Here is a 27,963-nt window from a genome sequence, read left to right on the forward strand (position 1 = left end):
TAGTTGCAGAGCCATCAGACCAGGAGCTTTCACTATAACTGTGAAGGCAAAAGAGAAAATTAAGCAAATAGTCTGGTGCTCTGGGTTTGCCGTGTACCCAGATCATGATTTAATCAAACTGGCTGTGTGTGTGAATAAGTATATATATATATATGTATATATATATATATGTATATTTTAAGGTTGTAACCCCATTTACTGTGTTAAAGGGCCAAAAAACAAAGTCGTATCAATCAGATTCCTTCTGAGAGAATTACTTTTAGAGGAATGCTCTAGTAGTCTACATATAAACAAGGTGAAGTGTTATCACAGGGTATATTTTTTATATAGCCTTCAAAAATTTCATAGTTTTCTGATTTAAGTGTGTATATATTTTATATATATACTTATATATATACACATATACATAAAACCAACATTTCTAGCCACTCCACCTCATGAGCACTTGTAAACAGCGAGGTTATCCTTCCCGTGTGCCGGCGTCCGCTCTATTATCTGGCAACAAGACAAAACAGATAACCGGCAGAGCGTTTTCATCATGCTGTCGCTTCGTGGTGTTTCCCACTTTGTTTTTCTGTTTCCTGTGCTCTTGTACTCCGAGACAGAAATGAAAATATGCTAAGACCAGGGAAAGGTGTCCGTCCAGCCCAAGCGCCCGGTGTGCACGCGGCGTGGGCTGGCTTGCAGAGGGCTCACGCACTTGGCGAGTGTGCAAGAGTGATGGGCATGAGCCAGAGATGGTGAAGTTCAGGCTTTGAATGTACTGCAGGAGTGCTTTAGATCTGTGCTGGGGGTCAAATCAGTTGCAGAAGCTTCCCTGCTTTGAAATAAAATATTTTCTTTTCTTTTTTTTGTTTGTGTGACCGTGCAGGGAAACGAAAGATCCTTTTAGATCTTACCGCCTGTCCTGGAGAACAACTCGCAGTGACAGGAATTAATCTCTGAAACGCCACCTAAACTTGAAAAGGTTTAGATTCAAGTAATCAATTTTGGACAATCTCTGCAATATTCAATTATTTTGCTTCTCCCTCTCTCCCGCCTCCACTCTATGTCAGATAACTGTTGCTGCCCAGAACTGATTAGGGGAATGAATAGAGCCAATGGATCAAAAGACAAATTCTGTATTCCAATGTGATTTCTGTTTTGTCTTAGATCTTCCACCACCTTCAACAAGAGAGAGACCTCCTGGGTGTAAAACAGTGTTTGTTGGAGGATTACCAGAAAACGCAACGGAGGAAATTATTCAGGAAGTCTTTGAGCAGTGTGGAGATATAACAGCAATTCGGAAAAGCAAGAAGAATTTTTGTCACATTCGTTTTGCAGAGGAGTTCATGGTTGATAAAGCCATTTACCTTTCTGGTACTTCACATTCTTTAATGGATTTTCCTTGCTTCTCATTTGTATTTTGTGATGCTAATGTTTGCTTATTTTCCTAGCTTTTATCTCAGCAAGTCTTTCTTGAGCTCAGTGGCTGTAGCTTGGAGGGGCAAGGGGCAATTCTGTACTTCTCTGCATCTGCCAAGACTTGTGCATGGTTTTGTATGTTGCTTACCCGGGAGCAATTTCCTGCCACACCACAACAATGCAACAGATCCTGAAATTCACTGCAGAACAATCTTGTTTTCGATTTACACAGGTTTATATAGTTTTGCTCACAGGTTGTGGAAAGAGGAGGGCACTAGGCCAGGAGCGCCGCTGTTTTCCAGTGCCAATTTCTCTGATAGGCTGGCAATTTCATTGGCATATTTTTATAGATTTGCAGTGCAGTCTGAATAAAGTCTGCCTTTATGCGTGCATGTATTCAGCTACCGCATGGGTTTGATTCTGAGCCCCATCTGTAGGCTACGTCTGTTGCCTCCCAGGACAGCGAGTGCCACAGAAACTCAGGTGTAAAATTTCAGAATCTCTTTTATTTTCCAACAAAGGAACAGACAAAAACCCCACACCTCTAACTCACAGGGAAAAAAGAAAAGAAAAAAAAATAAAAGAAGAGAAAAGATTAAAAACAATTCTGCTTTCATGTGTCAGGCTTCCAGTGACTGTCAGTGCCCTCTTAAGGTTACAGGTTCCTTCATATGAGGATTGACTTCCTAACTGAGCCCTTCCTCACCTTTCTGAGCTGGATCCCATCCCCTGTATCTATGTGTCTTCACAGGCTGGTTCGTCTCTCCTTCAGGGTCCTGGGGAGACCTACAAGTGTTATTTTGCACCACAAGTGTAGTGTAGCACTTTCACCCCACGTGCAAGGTATTCTTAAATAAACAAGGACCAGGGACTGCTCCTTCGCCAAGACAAGCTGACACAGACTGGCTTCCAGCCACCCACCCTGTGTAGGGTGACCTCGAAGGGACTCACTGGGACCATCCGAAATGGAGCCTGACCCAATGGGACCATCCAAAATGGAGCCCGGGAGGCAGCTAACAATTAAGGGTACCTAGTTTGAGCTCCCACCCTGACCACCTTCTCTTTAGCAGTAAAGACATAACCTCAATGTCCTGAAGTGTCCATAGGAAGCTCACACAGCTAGAACCAAGTGGTCTCTCAAATCACCATTAACTATGTATTAAAATGAAAGAAAGAAAAGAAAACATCTGAACTTTTACAATATGTGGTCAGGAAAAACCTAACTCACTCCTTTGTTTCACAAAGGTTTTTGCCTTTGGGTTTCTGGTGTTTTTTGTTTTTTGTTTTTTTTTTTCTAACTTGGCTGCTTGCTTTAAATATCTATTTGAAGAGCTACAGAAAAGTGTGAGTTTTATGAGGTCTACATAAAGATTTCTTTGAAATACTGCTGTATTTTCATGTTTCTTCCAGATCTCTATTCCACCCAGGAATAGAGAATTCACTTCATTTCTTCTTCCCTCCTCATCCTCTCTTCCCAGTTTCCATCCTTCCTGTTTGTTTATTTATTCATTCACTTTACTTCCATAGTGCTGGCGCTCACTGGGACAGATTAGCAGGCATCGCAATAGTAAGAAGCAGTAGGACATCTCCCAGCTTCCAACTTCTGTCTAGGTGGGCCCTATCTACACAAGTAACGGAGCAGAGGAGGGGCACACCAGATTCAGTCGGAGCTGGGATTAATGTATATGATAAACAAAACAAAACAAGTGGCAAGAAATAGAGCAAAGAAAACCTCATAAACGTGCAGGCTGTCACCCTGGGCCAGAGCCAGTGCCCCTCTACCTCAGTTTCCTGCTTCTTGGCAGTTGACTGCACCCTTTGCTTCACTCCAAGTCAAGTTTTGTTTTAATTTTATATGCCTTAAATCCTGGAGGACTAGACTTGATGATTAGAGGTAGGAAATTCCCTCTGCTGCTGTGTGTCCTCCTTCATAATGCATGAGGGTGTGCATTCAGAATAAGGGGAACGAGTAGAGGTGGAGGTGGCAGATTCCCTTCCTCATTCTTCATCATCCTGAATTTTCTGCCAGTTTATTTCCAAGTTCCTGATCCATCCTTCCTTCCGTTTCCTTTCGTCACAGTCACACTGCTGTCTACGCTTCCTCTTACCGTATGCTCCGCAGCCTGCCTCCCCATCTGTCTTTTTCCTCCACACCTTTTCTTTCTTCTGAAGTGCTGTACTTAGTGTCTCTGACCAGATCAGGGAAAGACAGAGAGGAGGAAAAACAGGGATACACTGCAGCCAAGTTTCACTTAGAGTCATAGAATCATAGAACATGTTGGGTTGGAAGGGACCTTTAAAGGTCATCTAGGCCAACCCCCCTGCAGTAAGCAGGGACATCTTCAACTAGATCAGGTTGCTCAGAGCCTCATCAAGCCTGGCCTTGAATGTCTCCAGGGATGGGGCCTCCACCACCTCTCTGGGCAACCGGTTCCAATGTCTCACTACCCTCATTGGAAAGAACTTCTCCCTAATGTCTAATCTAAACCTACCCTGCTCTAGTTTAAAACCATTGCCCCTCGTCCTATCGCTACATGCCCTTGCAAACAGCCCCTCCCCAGCTTTCCTGTAGGCCCCCTTCAGGTACTGGAAGGCCACTATAAGGTCTCCCCAGAGCCTTCTCTTCTTCAGACTGAACAACCCCAACTCTCTCAGCCTGTCTTCATAGGAGAGGTGCTCCAGCCCTCAGATCATCTTCATGGCCCTCCTCTGGACCTGCTCCAACAGGTCCATGTCCTTCTTGTGCTGGGGGCTCCAGAGCTGGACACAGTACTCCAGGTGGGGTCTCATGAGAGCAGAGTAGAGGGGGAGAATCACCTCTCTGGATCTGCTGGCCACGGTTCTTTTGATGCAGCCCAGGATGCCATTGGCATTCTGGGCTGCAAGCACACATTGTAGGCTCATGTCCAGCTTTTCATCCATGAGTACCCCCAAGTCCTTTTTCGCAGGGCTGCTCTCTATCACATCATTCCCCAGCCTGTATTGATAACGAGGATTGTCCCGACCACCAGCGCTCAACTCTGCAGATGAAACAGGGAGCACTGACTGTCCCCCACCACCGTAGAGCAGGGAGGTCTGGCAATGGGCAGGGGCATGTTTTATTTGTAGTGAAATAATTGGGGCTTTTTAACCAGTCTTTATTCCATTCTCAAACATAGTGCATTCTGAAACGGTGGGGATAAAGCATATTGTTAAGGCATTTTCTTTTCCCTAAAAGAGACAAAAAAGACATACAAACAGAATTTGTGGTTAATATTGTATGCATGTTATATTAGGGCAAAGTCATGCCTTTGATATCTGTAATATAATGGTAATTTTGTCTACCTAATCAGTTTTATCTGTCTCTCCCATCTAATCTCATCAAACTTTGTATTTATCCCACGCTTATCATGAGAATAGTGCAAGTGATTACAAAATCCATCAAGTAGCTTAATCACTGATTTTTTTTCCTTTCTATTCCCAAGTAAACATGTATGAAAAGGAGACTGGGAGGTGGATAGAAGACTATGATAAAAAAGTTGACTTGAGGAAGGGCGGTTTTCATTTAGCCCTGAAAGTTACATATTGATCTCCCGAGGAAAAGGCTTTCTAAAATCAACATACCAGCCCACAAGAAAGCTCTTTCTCCAAATTGTGTGTGCTTTACTCTTGTGGCTGACAATTCAGTAACTCCTGCAAATATTGATGGCCTCAGACGTGAAAATATGGGACAAACAGGTGGCTTGAGACAGACCTGTTTATACCCCAAAAGCCTGTGTATACACTTTTCCTGTCCTGATAATTTCCCCTGTGGGTTTCCATGTAGTACCCTGTACTGGTTTTATTTTATGTTCTCGCTGATCAACATCTGATCTGGATCCCCAGTTAGAGAGCAGCTATTGGCCGGTCCCCAATATAGCAACACTCAAAGGTAAGTCAACCCACAGAGTTTTGACTAGACCTGTGATATGGAAATACTGTGTTTGATTTTTGTTTAGCACCCTCATTAATTTTTCCTGTTGCTGCTGCTTTCAAGCGAGGATCTTGGCAAGCTCCCAAAGTCTTTTCCTCTGCCATTGTGTGTGGAACTGAAATTAAAAATGACAAGCCAGGCACACAGTTAGTGCTAGCTGCAGTCCTGAGCAAAGAGATGGGGAAAAGGGTCTGTGAGGGCAATCCATTGCCCATGCATGAAGGGAAGGCAATGGCAGGTGGTTCTCTCATACATCCCAATACCCTCGAACATCAATAAGGAGACGCGGTACTGGAAAAGAGCGAGCCTCCCAGCTGCCCCGTGGCTCAGAGCTGCCATCCCAGGTGGGTGCCTGAGGATCCCATACACAAAATAGGACCTGCCAGTTGCGCACCCCTTGCTAAGCAGCGTCTTGCTGGCCATCATCCCGTCAAGGAGTCTGTTCTCCGTTGGCCGGGCCAATGGTCCTGTAGTGTCCGCAAATCCTGATTTAGGAAGGCGCAAGAAGCCATGCCAAAGGCGTTTGTGGTTTTTCTTAAGGGAAAGATGCCAAGCCCTGAGCAGCCTGGTCTGACTTTGAAGTTCACTCTGCTCTGAGAGGGTTTTTGGACTAGGTGACATCCAAGGTCCCTTCCAATCCAGGTTATTCTAATTTTCTCTGCTGGTGGTAACCACCTGGCTGACTGACCACCTTCAGTCTTCAGAGTTAAACAAGCAGTCAGATTTTTCGGTGTAATTCGTGGGCAATTTGAAAATTCACAAATTAATTTGGAGGCACTTAAACTGGTTACCTAAAAGGAACCATTTGCCCAGTGCTACGCAGGGTACTGGTTTTTGAACTGCAGTTTACGCTGTTCAGTGGGGTTTATTTTCCATTATTCCCGTTTACTTCAAAAATGAGGACCACTTTAATAAAGCTCAGCTTTGCCGGTGTGCACGCGACCTGTAGATGCACGGTCCTTTTCATTAGTTCTTTATTCAGATTAAGTGGGGCTGGGAGGTCTTACCAATGCCGTGTTTCTCGCTGCCCAGTGTGTGTCTGCCAACGGAGGCGAAAGACGGGGGAGAGGAAGAGAGGCTGTGTCTTCCTGGAAAGTACAGCCCAGCTGGGAGATCTAATTTTAGGTTCACGAGACCTGGCACCTTGGCAGTGTCCTTTCACGTTGCTGATAGTGCTGTTTTGGCACAGAGCAATCGCTACATGAGGAATGCAGCTGGCAAGTCGAACTTGGCGGGGTGGGGGGTGGTTAACATTGGTCACGGTTATCAGGGTAGCCGCACCACTGACCCCTTTTGGCTGACCCCTTCGTGCCTACACCTCGGTGGATAAAACCACGTAATTACCCCCTCGTTAGTTCAGGGCCCAGCTCTGAAAGGTCATCCACACTCTTCTTCTGTTATGTCTCACTGAATATGGTGTGTCCGTAACTCTGCCTTTCAACACCTTGTGACTAGAGCTACATATATGATCACAAACAGCCTTCTGTGGAAAAAAAAAAGTAGTGTTTACTCCTCTGAGCAAGAGATAGCAGAGCAAAATAAAGGGGGCTTTAAAATAAGAATCCCTTCGTTTGCCTCTCTTGCAATATTCAGTTCGGCTTCACCCCAAGCTTGTGAACCTTGGAGACCAGATTTGCTAGGTTTCGTGGAAGTGTTTGATGTCTTCTGGCTTCGAAGGACCTCTGAAACACTTAGCTCAAGTGCGTCATCTGGGTTTGGGCTCCTTGTTGAAAAATGAAAGTCACACTTCTTCCTCACTGACAGGCTACTTAGCTGAGCTCTACAAGATGTTTGAAAGCAAAACATCAAATCAAAAGGCACCCAGATGGTTGTTTGGGTTTTGTTTGTTTGTTGGGTTTTTTTTAAGGATCAGTATGTATATGGATATTCGATGTCTTTGAAGCTGTTGCCTCATATGTGCCATAGTGCAGACAGACCCTTGTATTCATACAGCAGGATGTTTTTCCAGCAGTAAAACAAGCAGACTATGCCTAAATGCGCATTTTTGCAAAGATGTTCCTAATCGACTACACGAGTCTTAGCTTTGCTGCCCCTGGAGAGAGTTCAAAAGTGAGTTTTAACCATGGTGGTGAGGTGCTGAAGCTCTTCCAACCACAGGCAAGCCATGAGACTGGAAAGTAGGTTCTCTTGGATTGCTGTTCAAAAGCAGCAAGCACCATTTTTCCTGCCATTTTGAACGGGAGTTTCCACGCAGCGGTTGTGGCAGCGTGTGTTTCTCAAGAGCCTCCTATGTTCCAGCTCAGCACAGAGTTCGTCTCCGCAGCATCCCGCGACTTGAGAAGTCTCTGCTGGGCTGCTCTGCTCCTGAGGCTACTGCAGCGGGTTGGCATGGAGAAATTGGAGATAGCCCTGTGCAGGCTGATTGATTTTACCTGCATCTGAAGGCTCTGTTTGCAGCGTTCTACATGGTGCTTTCTCACACTTCCTCCGAATCAGCATTTTAAAAGTTGGAGAAACAGGTCTGCGAGTATCTGTCAGCCTTGGAAATAAAACTTGCAAAAAGATAGGTGCCCAGCATATGTTCTTCCACAGCATGGTCACGAAAAGCTCCTTTTATAGCTTTGGCATGATGTGTTTGTCCTCTGACAGCACTCAAGGGTTTTAGCTCAGAGCAGGGCCCTGTTGTACTGCTGTGTAGCCCTGAACTTAAAGCTTTTGCATTTTGCTAGCTTTAGCATACGATACATTGACCGAATTACGAAGAACATCGCTAAAGGTGAGGCACAACAGGTTGCATTGTTTGTTCTGAAAGAGATCTTGCAAATGCCTAACAAATCCATCCGCGCTCTTAAAATTACTTTAAAGAATGCTGAACCCAATTCGTTTATAGGTGGTTTATATTTGCTGCCGGATTATTTGCAGTGGGGAACTGGGAAGCAGTGTTTGCAATTGTAAAGACTCAAAATTGGACATCTAGCATCAGTGCAGTTATGACACCACCCTCTTTGTGGCACAGGAGTTTGTGTAGCACAATTTTCTCATTCACCTGTAGTCATGATTTTTATAAAATTCAGCCTTTCCCCATACTTTCAATTCCTTTGGCGGGCTGGAGAAAAGCACTAAACTGTATAAGATCTCAACAGGATCAGGGGAAGAAGGATTCTACATTCAGACCAAAACCAGATCCTTCTTTAGTAAGGAAAAAAGACGACGGAGGGGGGATCTTATCAACACTTATAAATACTTAAAGAGTGGGTGTCAGAAGGATGGGGCCAGGCTCTTTTCAGTGGTGCCCGGGGACAGGACAAGAGGTAACAGGCACAAACTTGACCATAGGAAGTTCCACCTAAACATGAGGAGGAACTTCTTTACCTTGAGGGTGGCAGAGCACTGGCACAGGCTTCCCAGAGAGGTGGTGGAGTCTCCGTCTCTGGAGATATTCAAAATCCGCCTGGACGCGTTCCTGTGCAACCTGCTCTAGGTGACCCTGCTCTGGCAGGGGAGTTGGACTAGATGATCTCCAGAGGTCCCTTCCAACCCTATGATTCTATGATTCTATGATTCTACGATTCTGGTAGTTGTTTATTCTTTAGCTGGCCTTTGCACTTATAAAGGTTGGGAGTATCAAGTAGAAAAAATTACATATTTTGGGACACCTCTAAACAGGAATGTAGATTCTGTACCTTTGGGTCGTCGACTTTTCAGCTCATCTACTATGTTGATAGGCGATGCAGAAAAATTGTGAGGAAAAATGCGTGGATGAATGTTTATCTTCCTGTGAAAACACAATGGTCAATAGATCCTGCGTAGATATGTCGGAATCTGTTAATGTGCATTTTTACTTAGCTGGCACTTGAGGGGGGGAGGAGGGAAGAAGAAAAAAAAAAAAAAGGCAAAGAAGTCCTGCAACAGTTAGTTCTGCTTGTTGATTTCAGGTTACCGCATGAGATTAGGATCTAGCACAGACAAAAAGGATTCAGGTCGCCTTCATGTTGATTTTGCTCAGGCAAGAGATGACTTTTATGAATGGGAATGCAAACAAAGAATGCTGGCCAGAGAAGAACGCCACAGACGCAAAATGGAAGAAGACAGACTGCGCCCTCCTTCTCCTCCGGCAATAATGCATTATTCTGAACACGAAGCTGCTTTGCTGGCTGAAAAATTGAAAGGTAAGCAGCATTTGATACTTTTCAGTGTATTATTCCTCCAGAGCAGGAGAGCCATCCAGAAGTCAGAGCAGGGCAGGCGATTTCTCGCCGACGTATTTCATTACGTGCCCTGTTAGCTTTCCCCCATTAGTCTGCCATTTCTATGCCAATGGGAATGATACTCACCCACCTGCTAGAAATGTATGACATCTGTCCATCTACCCATGCTTTAACAGCTTCAGAATACTACAGTGGGGTTTTTTTCTGCTCAGCTGCTGTCATCATCTACCTTGGAAATGTTCTCATAATAAGACAACCTGTTACAAACACCCTTCCTATTGAAGGCCTGATTCCTAAAATGTCTTTCTTTCTTGACTGATATGTTACTACATTACGTGCATGTGACTGTCCCAATTCCTGGCATTTAAATGGCCCTCACGAGCTGCATTCTAACGCGCCCCTCAGATGCAGGGGTACAACCTATCTCTGACACACACCATCCATTCTTTCATTCCCTCTTTAGGGTTAGAATTATTTATGCAAGATAGCGTCTTGTTTAGGTATGTGCTTGCTTGCTTGTTTGCTTTTTTCTAGGGACACTTACTGAGATAACATTTTTCAAGGGTGCAGCTCGAGGATTCCTGTCTTTAATAGTTAACATAGAAAGGAAGAAGCAAAGAAATACATTTAAATTTTTTTTTTTGCTTCTTACTTTCTATGTTAAGATCAAGCAAACAACTGCTCGCGCCCCAGAGAGCGGTACTTGTTGTCATTAAGTGTTTAGCAGTTGTGTTTGGCATTCTTTCCCCACGTGGTGGCCAGGCACGTTACTTCACTGTGTGCCAGGTCACAAGAAAGTGTGAGTCGTGCCACTGTTTCAGAATTATCCAGATTAGACGTAGGCTATCTAGCTGTCAACACACTGGCCTCTGCTCTAACTACGAAACATGTTTGGGAAGCCGAAGAAGGACAGTGCAGTGTTGCATCCTTGGAGCATGGAGCAGAGATGCACCCTACTGTCTCTCTGAGTACTGCATTGGTCGCTGTTAGTTCTCACTCTTCCCTCCGTCTGCTGTTAGTTTGGCTGACGGATGTTCTCACCACATACTATTAAAAAATTCATTAAGTAACTGGGAGATTGGTAAAATAACCCAGATGGATTGATAGATCAGGAGAAAAGGAGGAAAGAGGCCCAAATATAAAAATCTTTAATTCTTACCTAACTTCCAGTCCAGCTCCTCTAGAGGTTACACAATACAATACAGTACAATACAATACAATACAGAGATTTAGATTCGTCTATTCCCAGAATCTGTTTTCAGTTGAATATTTTAGGAGTTAATCCTTTATAGGGAAGTTCTTCTTTATGTAGCAAGGCCTAGAGGTTTCCTGAACTAAGCCAGAAAATGCAAGAAGTCTGAACAATTTCTTCCGTATGGCTAGCCATCGCTTGGAGCAACCGAATGTGGGGTTTTTGCAAGATGTTTAAGATGTCTATATTTAGAAGGGTTTTTCTTTTCATTCTACAAAGTTTCCATACTTAATTAAAACTTATTCCAAGCATTTAGATCTTTGGTTCTCCTGAGGGATATTTGGCCAGAGCTTGGCACATATGCACAAATTTAATATAGAAATATTTTGAGCACGATATAGACCAACACCACGCACATAATTATTTTTCCGGAAATAAAAAAAAAATTAAAAAAAAAAAACAACAAACTTTCAGAAACATATGGAATTAAATATAGTAAATTAAGAAACCAAAATTATGATTATTTTTATTGGTTAAGAAATCATTAAAATCCAGCAAAAGACCATATTGCAATTTTTAAAACTTTGCTAATTAGCCGTTGCCTTCCAGCCAGATTAACGGCACCAGCCCTGGGTCTGTGTAGATTGTTGGGGATGGATAATGCAAAGAAGCCCCCTCTCTTCTCGCTGGTCTTGAGTTGTCTCCTGTGCTAGGTACTCTAGGAAGCAGAGGTGGGGTTCAGTCGTTATGCTGGTCTGCTTTAGCTTTCCTATGGCATTATAGCTGGTATCTATAAGGCAGTGGGGCAGAACATGATGGCCTCCCTTGGGCAACGTGGATTCACCACGTGAGCCCATTGTGACATCCTAAAAACAGAAGTAAAGCAACACTAAAGAAACTTCTTGAACTCTGGCAAAGGGCAGTTCATGTCATCATACATTCACAATTTAAATGTGGACTTCAGTGAAGCTTACAGGATACGTATATATGTATGTGTACACACACACACACACATACACACACACACACACACACACATATATAAAACTTGGGGTCAAAATCACAGGTCTCTGGGTGTCACCAGATTCACATTGCTGCAAAAGCCTGGACAATTCATCCTAAAGAAAAGAAGGATGGAAATATATCTGCTCTTGGCGGGATTTACCCAGAAAGATTGGGTTTTCAGCAGATGCTTTGCAGTTGTTTTCTTAAGGAAAGTCATGACCTCCCCATGGTACCCACTTCAAAAGACTCCTGAGCTCTGTTGCCAGCTCATGAGACAGAGCTGCAGGTGCCCAGCATGAAGGTTTCAGCTCCTGCAAAGCCTCCAGAACTTCACTGAGCAACGCTAGCTGAAAAGCAAGCCAAAATAGCTAAACATCTGTCATCCCAAGATACTGCTTTGCAATCACAGATGTAGACAACTTGGTCTGAATCCAAGCAACTTTTGTTGTCAAAATAACCTTGGAAATTCTTGACAGCAAGGAAATCTGATGGTGAGCAGAGACGAACTAGACTCATCAGCCTGTTGTGGTCTAGATATTTGTTGAGTCTATAACAGAGGTGACAATATCTTTCTTCACCTTCTGCAAACTGCAGCGTAAGACTTAAAGAAATCATTGTTTTTGTGTGCCAGACTTGGTTGGAAACTGTTGCCACAGTGTTGTCAGCATATTCCTAATCCTCTCCCGTGCTGAAGTCACCTGGTAGAGCAGTAACTGCAGTAGAGGAGTGTGGGTGAGAGGGTATAGAGGGATCTTTTAAGCCAGTTGGGAACAAAAGTTCATTATAAAATTTCAGCCAGGTTGTCTCTACTGGTTTGGAGCTTCATAGAAAAGAATAACTGGTTTCTCAAAGTGCACTGCCTGGTGACTGGGGCTGGGGCCTCTCTGCATATGACGCATTCCATACCTGCAAAAGCATGAGGGTTTATGACGTGCTCTCCATTCCCTGCCCTCTGTGGGCTATCCCAAATCCCTTCATATCTGCAAAGAACTTGGTTTGAACGCTTGATTTATGCAGAAATAAGGGAAACCCATCAAACTCTGGACCAGTGCAATTTTTCACCACTTTCCATTTTCGGACTGTGGCAGACAGTGCTGGTTTATGGGTATCTTCCTTCCTTTTCCTTTTCCTTTTCCTTTTCCTTTTCCTTTTCCTTTTCCTTTTCCTTTTCCTTTTCCTTTTCCTTTTCCTTTTCCTTTTCCTTTTCCTTTTCCTTTTCCTTTTCCTTTTCCTTTTCCTTTTTCCTTTTTCCTTTTTCCTTCTCTTTCCCTTTCCCTTTTCCCTTTTTCCTTTTTTCTCTCCATTAAGGACTTCAGGGTCCTGTAAATGAAATTCTTCATAACTTTTTCCTTGCTGGCAGTATGGATAGTTTTTTCTGCACCTTTCTTGTTGTTAGCCAAGAGTGTGTTCACTTTTCTCTAAGCGCTTGTGACGTTGTTCCTCTCCCTGTGCACCTATTGTGCTTTGTTATTGCCACTTTTCACTCCCTGGCCGTGGCATATTGCCAGTATCTTGGGTGTAGGTCTCATGGATTTGAGCCTTGTAGCTCTAAAAATATAGGCTCACACTACTAAATCTCATTGATTAAACGTTTTTTGGGCTGCTCGATGTTGATAATTTGCTCGTGATGTTCTCTGCTGGTCACAGCCAGAGCCAAAAAGAGGAAAAGCCAAGGAGATGATAGTTCATAAAAGAGGAGATTTCCTGCATTGGAAAGATGACTTGTCACGAAATATTTGATTTAAATTTCTTTCATGCACTCCCATGAGAGAGTCCCACTTTTCACGAGTCCAGCACGTAAAAGGCAGAAAAGACCTGAGCCTGGATTATCAGAATGAAACGAGCTGCAGCTTTCAAACTCAATGGGTAACTTGGGGAAGAACATGAGCTCCTTCTCATACCAGGGCTATGCTGATCAGTTTTAGGTTTGTACCACACATCTTGTGTTGCAAGCTGGTTGGGAAGATAATTTTGCATGACAAGTTATTTTTGTTTTGGGGTGTTTTTTGACCTTCCAAACCACTAAAGTAGGTTTGAAGGGGAAAAGCAAAATAAGAAATAGGCATCATTTATTAAAAATGGTAACATAAAATTTCACTTTTTCAAAAGGTACTCTTCAAATCTACTTTTTGATCCAAATATTCCAAAATTTGTCTTGCCATTGTGAATAGTTTCATCGAACCATTTTCTGATCACCATGGAATAAGATAACAGCTAAGCATAACTCAGGCTAATGAAACTTCTGGCCTTCTTTCTGACATTCTTCTGCCTTAGGTAGAAATCTGTGTTTTCCTTGAGGAAATACCACAATACATTCATAGATATGAATTCTGGGAAACCAAGGTCTTTTACAGTGAAGTGTCAATGTGAATTGCCTCCTTAAACAGCCTTCGGGAATACTCCCCCAGTTCTTCTTCTGACAAAACCAGCAGAATATTGTGTCTTCTGCTATTACATTACACAAACGTGACCTTCTTGTCTCCTGGTTCATTGCAGCATTTTGTTTGGTGTGTGTCTTTGAGATTTTAATTCCTCAGTATGAAGTCAGATGCGTTATTACTGCACAGTGAGATGTGTCGGTAGATTTTTAGGATCAGATTTGCATACTCTGACATCTGTTTTCCTGGGTGCTTTATAAACGGTTGAGTAATGTGGTGCCCAGAACATCGCACAACTGGAGATAGGCTGAACCTTTTATCCTTAAGTGGAACACTGCTCTGTCAGGTGCATTGAAACAAAACATTTTAATCTGTGTGCTTATGACACTTGCGTTTCAAAGCCGAATTTCTAACATTATGGTGTTCTTAATTCAAGCGTATCTGTACCTAATGGTGTCATCTTCAGCAATCACTTCTTGCAAATAAACTCCTTTAAAATACTACATCTGTCTTGTTTGCTGCAGGTAGTTAAACGGTTCCACCATCTCACAAAGACATCTATTCATATCTGATTATCCGTTTCTTAAATATTTTGAGCAAAGGAGACATAAATATCTGCAAGTTATATACAATACCCTGGAATTTACCTCCCTTTTAAATACAGTGTTTCTTTATCAGCACAGGAAAGTTATTCATGTGGTTTTCCATTTTAAAAAAAAATATAATTTGAAAAATTGAGAAGCTGCTGCTTTGCCAGGCACTGTATTATCCCCTGAAGAGAGAACAGATTGGAAATTTAAATAAATAGATGGCAGTTACAGTAGAATGAACTAACCGGGGATGCATCTTGTGCAAGATTCAGGTAACATCAAGCCTGACAATCTCAACCCTTGCACATCGTTTGAAATATAAACAACATTTAATTGCTTGGGAAATAGGATATTTCACTGAGAAGAAAACCACGCTGCTTTCATTATCGCTCTGCACTTGAGAGCCAGACTTGTGGAGCGCTGCAGAAGTTACCCAGAGAGGCGAGTCTCACGCCAAAAGGATCAAATTTGGTGCAGGGCTACGTCAGAAGGGGAGGCAAAGCTGAGATCCTCCGAACAAATCCGATAAACGCCAGCTTTAATTGCTGCTGAAAGACTCCAGACCTTTTTTTAGCACCCTTTTTTTTTTTCACGAGTAGCATATCGGGACGGAGCCCTACAACAGACATGTTTCGACGCTCCGGCGTCAAATCTGTTTGCTCGCCCTTCCCATTTCTAGATCATCATTTTCTCCTTCCTTCTCCCATATGCTGCTGACATCTGCTGTGACACAATACATCTGGCTCCGAAAGCCTCGCACAGGGGCTGCGAGCCGGCACAGCGCAAGGACACTTTTGTCTGCCGGCAGAGGTGGGTTCAGCTCTCGGCAGCCTGGTAACCCAATTCCCCCGGTACCTCCCTCCGAGAGCCCACAAAAAAGTACTCCCACCATTAAGCGCATCACTAAAAGTGTCCTCCTTCACCTAATCTGTATTGTAGCAATGCAAAAATGTAAGGTTTTAATATCAACCCACTTGATTAAATGTTCCGCACTGCGAAACGACTCAAGTTAATTACTATGAACTGGGAAATTGCAGCTTGTCGATCTGAAAGTTTGTGGTGTGATCTCCAGAAATAGGGAGGAAACTCAATACCCTCGTAATTACTTTTCATTGGAGGTAATGGCATCGGCAGGATAAGATAATGGATTTCTGTGCCTCACATGAAACACCCACCTCTGGAAGAGTTTTTCGTGATTTAATTCGGAAGAAAGAGTTTGATTATGCAAGGGGGAGAGAGCACCATTTAAGATATCTTTTAGTAAACTCATATGCATGTTTTTTATCAAATCTAGTTTCAGCTTGTCATTTATTACGTAACTGGAAAAGTTTCTTGGTTACAGCATACAGTTAAGGCTATTTAAGAAATAGTAAGGTGGATGTTAATCATTCTTTAAAATAACCCTTTGGCAGTAAGAATTTATATTCCCTGATTCTCACTTATTATGCAGTGCCATCGGGTTAAAAGTGTTATTAATCCCGAAAGTACAAGACTGATGCGTGTGTTGCATGGCACAATTATATAAGGTATTTGAGCAGGGGAAAAAAGAAGGTGAGGGTAGTAGCTGAAAAGTTGCGTTTCTAGGTCAGCGGCAGGCACTCCGTGCAGGAGAAGCTCTTAAGCCAAGAGAAAAATAGGTCGTCATTGTGGTACCAGAAGTGGCGTGTGCTGGGAAGCAAATTGTTCCTGATGCACAGGGGAGCTGGGCTGAACCTGCGGATGAGGGAGGTTAGTAAACCTTTTCCCTGACCTGGTTCACCCGCAGCAGTCACCCACCGTGGTTTGTTATTTTTCCTATTGAATTCAGTGTTTGTAGTTTGGAAGTCACTTAGTTACAGTCTAATAAATTATTAAATCAGAACCCAGATTAGCGGTGACCTTGGCCTTACATCCTCCCCTGCCTGCAGTTACATGGCGGGAAGAAGTCTGCATCCTGAAGTGGCCGCAACTGCTTTCCTGTAACAGCCAAACTGGGCCCAGTTTGACAAACTGGAACTGGAGTGCGATCAGACGAGCGGCGCCAGGCAGACCTGAGGGCAGCGTAACCATAAGCGAAGGGGTAGTGCTGAGCAGGTGGGGATGAGGCACGGGACACGACGTCTTCCAGTGTCCCAGCTACAGCTGACAGAGGACAGGCTGTCAGTCGGAGGCAAATAGGTGGGACATATGCCATGACTCTCATCCTCCCTCTACATGCCCCGCGGCACAGGCATTCTCAGCGCTCACAATAATGCCTTCAAGAGGTGTTTGTTGGATGTCTAGTGGTCAGGGCTATGCAGAACTCAGCAGAAGGACACACCTACCCTTTCCCGTCTTACAGAGAAAAATGAGACCATTAATGCAGCCCAAAATATACACGACCAGCACAGGCGCTTTCTAGGTGTAGTCATCAGGATAAAGCACAGCAGCTCTTTGTCTTTTCAGCATCTCCTTGCAAGCCTAGGAGCTTGCCTTAGGGGAGCAAGATCAGGGACAAGTGATATTGTGTGCTGATTCTGGACAACAGCATGGTCCTGTAGGAGATAGCGGTGATTTAGACAGGCTCCAAGCGTTCTGTGAATTATCTCAGATATGTTTTAAAAATTTGAGAATGTCCAGAGCTGGGAAGATACTGAGGCTAAAAGCAAGCATAGCCCAGTGTTTAATGTCACTCTCAAAATACAATGTCACTCTCAAAATACAGAAATATACAGTTAGCTATATTTGCAATATATCTAGAAGCGTAGAAATGATAGCAATAAGAGTGTTTGAATGCCTGGCTTCAGAGTGATGGATTAGTCTATCTCCTTTCTAATGGCTAAGGCCTTCGACGCCATCACCCAAGTTGTGAAAGCACCTTATGGAGGTACTTAACATTGAGAGATAAATAGTCACAACATTTCAGATTACTCTGAGCTCAATTCTGCCCTATGTTACACCAGGGAAACTCCATAAACTGAGAGTAAAATCTCTGTTTCCAACACTTTTTTTCCCAGCATTCCATTTTGCAGCAGTTCTTGTCATAGCTTTTTCTATTAAAAAGCTTGTGCCAGTTGGGGTTGCTTAGAGTGGTCAAATTCCAAGCACAAAAATGCAAAACGTTTGTCAACAATTATTCTTTTTTTTTTCCATAGAAATATCCCTGTTGACAATTTCCCAGGCAGCTGTAGGGATGCATCTCCTTTTCTTTATGTTTCATTTCATCTAAGTTGTGAGCTAGGGTTTAAGTGCCGAAAATCTTCAGTCGATATAAGAGGAATTTGAAATATCTTATCTCTAGAGGCCTGTGATTGAGTCTGGCAGCACCTGGAAATCTCTATCGACAGACACCCAGCAAGCCATCCTCAGTAGATGGGTAATATTAAAGCGACATAGCGTGCATCACGGCTTGCAGCATCACTGAAAACCCAACCCAGGTACACAGACGCGGCGTAGGTCTTCCGAAACTGGTGCACTTGCGTTAACGGTTGGGATTACTCTGGCCAAATGTAGGCATCTGTTGCAGAGATGTCGATATAGGAGCGGGTCACTCCAGGCTCCCTTTACAGCTGGTTGAGGGAAGCAGGTACTTCTGGGGCACGGTCCACCTCACCCTCAGATAGACAGCTAAAACCAGATTGACGAAAGCCTGTCCGACAAGCGTCCATCGCTTCCCATTGGCTGTCCCAGGATCCATCCTGGGGTTAGTAAATAAGATGTTGAAATAAAGGAGATGCGTCCTACCTTATTTGCTTAAAACATGCTGTAACTGGGGGGAGAAAAAAGCCTTAAGTGCGAGAAATAATTTGCTGCGTGCTCATTGTAAAAGAACAGTTATGCACGGGAGCATGTCTTATATAAAGGAATTTATTTTAAGAGTATGTTTTTAAACAGTGTATATTTATGTGCATCCTATCGCAAGGGAATAATTTTGAACAGAATTAGGAGTTTTGTTTTATTTTTTTAATGAATGGCTGCAATCATAAGGCAGTTCATGCTCTGCTTAAATTAGATTCCATTGCTGAATTTCTTCTACTATTTGTGTACTAAATAAAAAATAAATGAACAACCCGGTATAAAAACCTGATTTTCTAAGTGAACCTCTGATTGCTCAGAAAGAATCACTGCATTCCGGATGGAGAAAATTCATTCACGGTGAGTTATCTTATGCCAGTCACTGAGTAGCCAGCTCAAGAATATAAAAGTTAGAAATGAAGGTGAAAAAAGGAAATTTTAAAACTGTGGAGAAAAGATTTTATTAACTAATGTGTCCCTCTTGTGCATATATTACCCGCCAGCATTTTTTAATGCATCTTCTAATTAGGTAATCGATGAAGATGCTGATGTTTACCAATGGAAGTTTTTCTTCCTGCTAGTACAGGGCCATGAATTCCTGCTATAACAGGCCCACGGACCTCTGCAGCTCCCTGGCAGTACAGCGTGTTGAAAACAGGTTTTCAGCGTGCCCTTTTTTAAATGGGTTGAATCTCTCTGGCAGAAGGATGGCACGTTTATGAACATCCCGTGCAGACACCGACTGCGCCCGATAAAAACAAAACAAGAGGAGGGGTGTTTGCATTTCATATAGACTCTATAGCGAAATAACGTGTGGCCGTGTACTGGGGAGACATCGAAGCAAGAAAAAGGGAGAATGGTTCTGTGCAACTGATTTTCCGCCTGCATCTTGCATGAAACATTTCTGCTCAGTTCTGCACGCTGTTTCTTCACGGGTCGTGGGTACCTCTTCAGAGGTGCTTCTGTGTACCATTTCTCCCAACTTTGCCGTTCGTGTCTTGACCTAGATTGAATGGGATAATTTACTCTAAATGGTACTTCAGTGTTGGGTGGTAAATTATGTGTGATGATATAGATAACGACGTCCACAAGGAAAAAAGAGGAACATTCAGCTGTAGTTACTCTCTATTCACAATCAGCCTTATCCTTGGTGTTAACAGGCTGGTGCCATCGGCAGGGTGACCTGACTGTACAGACTGTTGGAAATTGCATGCTAACATTGCCGGGACCCATTACAGGTTATTCTTATTGACTACTGTAATTATAATAAACATTATGTTCCAGGGATGAGTTCTTGGCTGTATTGGATCTGCGACATCCAGCTCCCGTTTGTTTCAGAAGATTTTACCCCAGCATGGAAAGCCTTATCCTAGTGTTTTCTTGCAAAGAAGACGCTTTGCACGAATCTTGTTTACATTTGGCTTTTCTGAGGCCCGTTATTCAGCCAACCTCACTTAATAAGTACCTGCCGTGTATGTGTCCAGCAAAGCTAAGACGGAGGATCTAATCCAAGGGGACAACACGGAAAGTAAAGATGCCCGTCTGACACTTCCTCCCCAGAGACAATTCCTTAATGAACGATGATGATGAATCATATGTTAATGTGAAGTCACAGCAGATACATCATTGTACAAAGGGAGGGTGCTCTTATTTTGCAAGTTTTGGGGGGGATCTTGGGTGAACATACCTGTCTAGCTGTGGAGTACAAACCCTTTTGCTGTAGCTGAAAGCATGTTTCAGTTAACAAGATGCTAAAGATCAGGCAATGTAAAATCTGTTCTTCACAGGCTGCGGGCACCGAGCATGTCACTTGTCCTCTCTGTACTTTAGGCTCCTCGTCTTTTAGGGAAGTGGTTACTCATTCAGCATAAAAGCCCACATCGTCACTTAAGAATTATTGTTTCATTATTCTTTGTACATGGAAAGCAGAGTCATACAAACTGTGTCGCACATTTCTATATCCTGTAACACGGTTGGTCGGTTGGTTTTAATATTTTGCAATTTTCTTTTTAAGTGTCTTTTGGTTATAACTATACTACTACTCTATAACACCATAGCCGTATACCTTCTCCTATGGAAAGGTATACCTACCATCTGAAATATATATAAGCAAATCTAACCTACAAGGACTAGGTAAGATGTTTAAAATGTTTTGTTGGGAAATGGAAGTTTTACAGAATAAAATCCTGGGGGAAAAAATGAGATCGCGTTACACCCAAGTGGTGCCACAGGAAGACACACACTCTGTTGTAATGACATTTTCTTGCAGTTCAGCCTAAATGAGACTTAAAAAGAAATGCGTCCTCTTAATCCTGAGGAAGCCAGAAGTGTAATGGATGCTGCGCTAAGAGTCTTCTGAGGAAGCCAAGAGCACTGTCAGAGGCAAGAAGATTACTTGGGGAAGGAGTGCACAAAATCTAGCCACCAGTTTTGACGGTCTTTCTGCAGAGAAATATAACTTTAGTTACCCAAATGGTAAACACAAAGCTGTAATCCAGGTGTTTGCCTGGATTCGTCTGGATTCCTTTAAAAAAAATATGTAAAACAAAACACAGACAAATGCAAAATACAAAACAAATACAGCCACATCATCTGTTGAAAGCAGTTCCTTGTAATTAATCAGTGCTTTGAGGAGGAATTGTTCAGCCTCATCATTGTTCATTAATTAAGAATGTGATGTTAGCAAAATCTGTTGACAAAAGTACGGCTGAGCCCAAGCTCCAAGACGGAGCTTTTGGCCAAGCAGATTAACCCAGACACATTTCATTTCCTCAGTGGGTCCAGTGACACCGAGGTCTCCTCGCTCCCACTGTAAGGTCATTTCATATCACTGAAGGGCTTAAGGGAGATATTGTGAAAGCAAGGAGTCAGTCTCCACAGAGAAGTGGATGGGGGGTGTGTGTGCGTTTTGTTGTGAGAAAGCTATTAAAATAAGCAGAAGACAAGTCTTGAAGGAAGATTTATGTAGCTTCACGTGGCAATATTGGCTCCCTACATCTGATAGAACAAAGGACCCAAAAGTTCCCCAAAATGATATACTGCAAGCAGGATTTATGGTGATTTTAATGTGACACGGAGCAGAAAATGTGTTCTCGGCAGGATATTTATGCCTGCAATTTAAAACCTGTGCTTTGATTGTTCTAGATGATAGCAAGTTTTCGGAGGCCATCACAGTGCTGCTCACCTGGATTGAGCGTGGTGAGGTGAATCGTCGCTCTGCAAACCAGTTTTATTCGATGGTGCAGTCGGCCAACAGCCACGTCCGCCGGCTCATGAACGAAAAGGCCGCTCATGAGCAAGAAATGGAGCAAGCCAAGGAGAGTTTCAAAAATGCCTTAACGGGGATCCTCACTCAATGTAAGTAACTCCTTTTTGTCCAGTGTTGTTGTAATGATGGTGGTGGTGGTGGTAGTGGTTTTTTTTTATCATATTGTTTGTTTGTTTGGGGGTAAGTAGTTGCAATGCAGTCATATTCTACTTCATATCCTATTCCATACTCTATGGCAATTTGGAGGAACAAGGACCATTCCTAAGAGCTTATTTCTCAAGGTGAGCAAAGTTTCAGTGGTTTTTTTATTAATAGACAAAGACGTGCTCTATGCATAATGTCTACTATTGCGTAGACATAACCCTTCAGGAACGGACCAGACAGAAGCCTCCCTGCTCTGAGCAAAGATCGTGCTTTTGTGGAGAGAAGTGATATGGAGCCTGTGCGTGACAGCTAGTTAACAAGGCCAATTACAGAATAGAGGACTATTAGGTTAAATTTTTAGCCTGGGTTTAGGTAAAAGGAAGTAGGATTCAGCAACTTTTAGGGATATATTCATAGCATACAGGCCACCCCCACAGTAGAAGAATATGATGTACTGCTGCTGGCATCAGGACCACTTGGCTGATACAATGCCAGAATTAATTTGGCAGATCAACTGCCTTGAATATTTAGTGCTGGCAGCTATTTCCTTAGTACAGAAATATCATCAATGAAGTTACCTTAATGAGGTTCCCTCAATGAGGTTCCCTCACAAAATAATAATTGGGATACTAGCCTAGAAGTGTTCTTCGAAAAGAAGAGAAGAGAAAAGAGAAGAGAAGAGAAGAGAAGAGAAGAGAAGAGAAGAGAAGAGAAAAGAGAAGAGAAGAGAAGAGAAGAGAAGAGAAGAGAAGAGAAGAGAAGAGAAGAGAAGAGAAGAGAAGAGAAGAGAAGAGAAGAGAAGAGAAGAGAAGAGAAGAGAGAAGAAACTGATCTCATTGTTCCTGGTTTTTAACATGTCTACTCATGGCTGCTCAAGCAAGAGACTTTATGATACTCAGAAAGGTGGAGCCTGAAGTCAGCTCTCATATGCAAGTTAAAAACAAAACCCAAGACAATTTAGCAGATGGAGTACAATGCAGTTGCAATTTCTGAATCACACCCCTAATCTTTACGTTGAAAAATGAGCCCTAAAGGCTTTCTGCAGTATTTTTCTGGTGCCTCAGTGGTCACCCTTCAGAACTTAGGGCTGAAGGCAGAAGCTTGGATGGACTTCCCTGGGTTAGAAAAGCAGCCCCTGGAAGCTTCCTGCGTGTGGGAGATGGGGAGTTCAGCATCTCAGAAGATGAATTCACCCCAGGGCATATGTCCTTCTAATTTAAGGGCTTAGTTGCCTGAACTTAGGAAGAAAGATTTCGGGTCAAAGGCACTTGATTTCTGAGGTCGTATGTTCAGTGAGTTAAGTTTTAAAGACCAGCTAATTCCCTTGGTAATTTGCTAGGCAATGTCATCTTCCCTCTCAGCAACTAAAAGGCAGCGTGAGGAGCAGAGATGCAGGCGCCACGCATGGCCATGCTGTTCAATTCACACCAGGGCCTCCGTAGTTTTGTGTGCAACAGCCAGCGCTAACATTCGGAAATGCCTTCTTCAGCTGCATTAAAAAAAAAAAAATCCCCCATTGTCAGCAGGCTGAACTTTAGTTAAATCAGTCTAAATTAGCCCGTTTGTCACCAACTGTTGTAGAACATCTGTCACTTGGAAATAGAGATCCCTGTAGTTCCAGGTGGAAACTTGCAGCTCGGGCTATCTGATTTGTTCCTGTAGTGTGCTGAATGCTGAACTTACAAAAGCAGAAATAGGTCTGGCTTCAGAACGTGAGTTTCAGAGTGCCACAGCGCAGCCATGCCTGGAAGAAGAGAGTTTCTGACAGGTCTGGCATAGGGGGACAAGGTCAGCACAAACACAGGCTCGGGGAAAGGTGTTACACTCTGTGGATTTTATAAGAACAAATTTTACGAGGTTTCCAGATGCTCCACAGTGGTTATTTTATAAACATCATAAACATTGGCCATTATTAGCATTAATGTGTCTTATTAAAATTCTCTGCAAACTTGCTACGAACAGATGGATGATGTTTTTGCATTACACGTGTAGATGCCTAAGATTGCTAAACATGGAGACTGTGAAATGAGCTTCCCTTTTTCAAGCATTTTCCTGTATTTGAGTTGATCTGAGGAACGTTTTTCATGCGTCCTTTTCTATTGTTTTCCCACAACTCTATATAATCAGTTACAATATGTCACTTGCTTTATGAAGAAGAATTTGAAAATACTAGATATCCAAAGTAGGTGTGCGTGGCCTATTAAATTCTGCAGAGTGGCAAAGAAACCACTTCTGCTGTTCTGCAGTAAGGATCCAAAAGTCTAGTGTAATGCTGCAGCTGTGTGGCCATTTGACATAAATATTACAGTATTTTTAAAATACCATGTGGCGTTCCTCTGTCATGAACTCGGTCAGATGTCCAACCATTCTGGGCTTTCTTTGCAGTCAGCAGAGAAAAATAAGCATCTCCAGGGGATGAGTCATCAGACCAACCCCATGGTGCTCTTCCAATGAGATGAATCATCCCTTGGAGATGCCATTTTCTCTCTGCTGCCCGTAGAGGACTCGCAGGGGACCTAGCTCAGAACCAGATGTCCAACTTTTACATGCCTTGTTCAGAGCGGATTAATCCCACTTACTGTGTGTCGTCTTGATACAGAAGGACGTAGCATGAGGGAAGAACTTGGATTAAGCTAAAAATGCTGGCATTGTAGCAGTGAATATTATGGGGAGTGAAGAAGAAATACGTTAAGAAAATGGGCTTCAAGTGCACTCACCTGGAACACACACACTGTCTATGTGGGTCTCAGTATAAAATGCTTTCTTATTAATGAGGATTAATGTGGACAGAACATTTCAGCTTACGGCCCACCTACTAAAGAAGTACAGGTATTGAAATCCCTGCTACAAATTTCTGCCTGGAAGTATTTAGAAGATTACCAAGCGGATTACCCCTAAAAATTTGGGACAAGTGTTCAGCACGTGAATTAATTACCTGACCAAGGTACTTGTGCCAGGATAATCAGTGAAATAAAGTGTATTACTGCTGTCACACCACCAATTTACAGCCCCTGATTTAAGTTCTACAGGGAGTCTTAGCCTTATTATCGTGCTTCTTCAGTTATTTAAGGGATAAAGAGAGGAAAATGTCCACTTCTTTCTTTGTTGTTGAATTACTTAGTTTCTCTAGATTTGAATCTGTGCTTAAAATATGGATTGTTTTCCAGGATTTTGGATAGTTCTGTCTTTGCGGTTTGACTTCTAAATTCTTCCACTTTGCTTCCACAGCACGGTTACGTGTGACACTGCTCCCTGGCTTTCCATGCATCTCTGTTTCATTTCCTCCCAAACGACCTTTTCAGCCTACGGCTTATAGATGTTGATCCTCATGTTTAAGAAAAATGGAAACCCTAGAGACATCCACATCGGGCTGTTTTTTTTAGACTACACCAGAGCTGCAATTCTCTCCTCTGACTTTCTCCTCCATGCACTGTAAACATCGTCTGCCTCTTGTTGAGGTTTCAGACTACTTAGTGCACTATCCCTTGACAGAATTTTCAAAAGTACCTGTAGATGAGTGAAGATCCAAAATCCCATAGTCAAAAATTAATCTGATATCTCAAGTCAGATGCACAAGGGGGTGGAAGTGTTCCAGTATGCAGGTAGATAGATGCACAGTGTGATTAAGAGAAATGCCCCATGGCTGGGTACTGAGCAGCTAATGGCACTCATTTATTTTGTCATTTTTGTCAATTTTACTAATGGATGAATCTTCAAGGGGCTCAGGCACCAGGTCCCCATGAAGGTCTCTGCCGTGCCTGTAGGGGAAGAGTGGGAGGGTGGTTTTCATTGTGGCCAGATTACTTCCTCGTCATGTGGTAGCCTTCACTTTCACTCTCTTCTTGGCCTTCAGGGAATTTCAGTGCCTAGTGGTCAGGATGATCGTTCGGAAAGATATGTTTAAATACCCTGAATGCCAGTGGAGGAACTGAACCTGAGCCTCCCTCCTTCCAAGACTGCTCTAAATGGTGAGGTCTGAAAGTCAATGTTGACCTTCCTTGGGGTGTTTGACAGATGGCACCTGATCCAGAATGATGCCGGCTGGAGGGAAGTATCTCCCTGCCTCCTGTAACATGGCACTGAACAGAGAGAACAGCTACATACATCTATGGCACATTCCCACTCAGGGCATGCGTATGCATAGTCCATCAACTACTTAAGGCAGTGGCCTTATATGCATTCCGAAGTGTGAAGCCCTTCTCTTCTATGTTGTAGGAAGCCTGAGCTTTAACCCATCACAGTTGATAACAGATAATCACCAGGGTCTTAGAACTTGTGTAAAAGGCCTGAGTGTCAAAATGTGGGTCTGAAAGTGTGGATACATGCATGGTTCATCCTAAGGGGCAAGCTGGAGTATAAACCTGCAGAGTCACTTATTCCAGTGTAACTAATCACAGATGTGTCCTTACCTCCTGGTGGATGTGAGGTTGTTGGAAAGGGGAGGCAGTTCCCAGTGACCCTGAGATCCCTTCGTGCATTAGCTGGCATCAGGGAGAGGAGATGTGCTGCAGGTTCTCACCCTACCTCGGTAAGCAGTAATTAGCTCATTGACTCTCAGTGAGCAATTTTTGAAACAGAACACGGACCCCCTAAATCACTTAGTTGTGTTTAAAGGTTGCCATCCTGAATTTCATTCACAGCGGCTAAGTGACAACCCTACTGTTGGCTAATATTAGGCAAGCGAGTGGCAATCCAGCATAGCAATCCCCAGCATTCAGTATTTAGGGCCAGTAGGTTGCCCAGAGAAGCTGTGGATGCCCCATCCCTGGAAGTGTTCAAGGCCAGGCTGGATGGGGCTTTGAGCAGCCTGGTCTAGTGGGAGGTGTCCCTGCCCGTGGCAGGGGGGTTGGAACTAGGTGATCTTTAAGGTCCCTTCCAACCCCAACCATTCTATGATTCTATATACTCTAGTAGGCGATCCTGATATTTCCAGGTGATCTCGTGGACAAGCTACATGCTGACACCTTTTTTTTTTTTCCATTTCAGCTACTAAATATCATACCATCATGCCAAGCAGTAAAGCAAAACAGTTACAAAGTTCAACGCAATTTATAAGTGACTTGATGTACTTCAGTAGTACTGCTGGGGTATTTGTAAATTGTAAAATAGGTTTTTCCCCTAACTTAAAAGAAAATGTTGGGATCTTTTTCTTGGTACAGTTCTAATTGTGGCTAGGGACTAAGACCTTGTAGGTTTTTGGCCACTTAGGAAGTCTTAAAATACAAGGATTCATATGTGTGGATAAAAGTGGCATTACTAAATCTTTCAAAGAAGTAAAGAAACATCATTTGAGTGAGTTCCTACTTTGCCTAGACAATTAGCTGACTCCTGAGAGGGTCAGAAAAAGCACTGCAATTTGCATTATGTCACTGGTGCACCTTTGCCACAAAAGCTATTTGTGGCAGAGGAAAAGCTATCTGTATGTGAGTGGTATCCCAGCTTTGCACGGAGCTGTGGTCAGAGCGCTACGCTGTGGTGCTCTGAATCTAACAGCTCCGGTGTAGGCGCACTACGGCACTATGCTGAAATGGGTGAGGAGGGAAGCAGGGAGGCACCCGGCGCAACTGGAGTATTAGGGACCATCTAAAGCAAGTACCCAGCATCACCAGCCAGAATTTTATGAAAGCTCTACCTGCTTTGATTTTTTGAAAGTGATCTCAAGATCCATAGTCCAGTCCCAGTCATCATGTAGATACGCTTCCCATCTTGCTATCGAGAGAAACTACTTTTCACTCCACATCTCAATACACAGTGGGTGCCTGCCACTTCTTTCTGCTGCCAAAAAAAGCTTGTTTGCTTCCTTGTGCTCTTGCATCGCATGTAAAGGTGTACATGGAAGTAAAAACAAAGGACTTACTCATCTTTCAAGAAGTCCAGAAACCAAAGAAACCTGGAATTATGAGTTTGTGCTGTTTACCTGCTTAACTTGTTGCTAAGCATCCTTAGCCCTTTTATTTGTGACACGATACGAGGCTAGATACACCTTTGAGCTGATTCAGTAGGGCTGTTATTAAGAAGAATCAAAGGTGTGGGGAAAAGACTGTGTGTCGTGTGCCCCTCCTTGGGAAGGTCAGGATTGTCACCTCGAGTTTTCTGTCCCTTCCCTTA

At 43.2% G+C, this 27,963-nt stretch overlaps 1 protein-coding gene across 6 annotated transcripts in view; it reads left to right on the plus strand.

Moving 5' to 3' along the window:
• The window catches only part of ENOX1 (ecto-NOX disulfide-thiol exchanger 1), a 379,879-nt gene that overhangs the window by 273,250 nt on the left and 78,666 nt on the right, over positions 1-27,963 (plus strand). For all 6 annotated transcript variants that reach the window (XM_063334867.1, XM_063334896.1, XM_063334903.1 and 3 more), the window contains 3 exons: positions 1,153-1,359; positions 9,253-9,486; positions 21,588-21,800. In XM_063334867.1, the coding sequence (XP_063190937.1) occupies positions 1,153-1,359; positions 9,253-9,486; positions 21,588-21,800 (654 nt within the window). The remainder of the gene's footprint in view (positions 1-1,152; positions 1,360-9,252; positions 9,487-21,587; positions 21,801-27,963) is intronic.

The sequence above is a fragment of the Chroicocephalus ridibundus genome, chromosome 1 (assembly GCF_963924245.1).
Source record: "Chroicocephalus ridibundus chromosome 1, bChrRid1.1, whole genome shotgun sequence".
Classification (NCBI taxonomy): domain Eukaryota; kingdom Metazoa; phylum Chordata; class Aves; order Charadriiformes; family Laridae; genus Chroicocephalus; species Chroicocephalus ridibundus.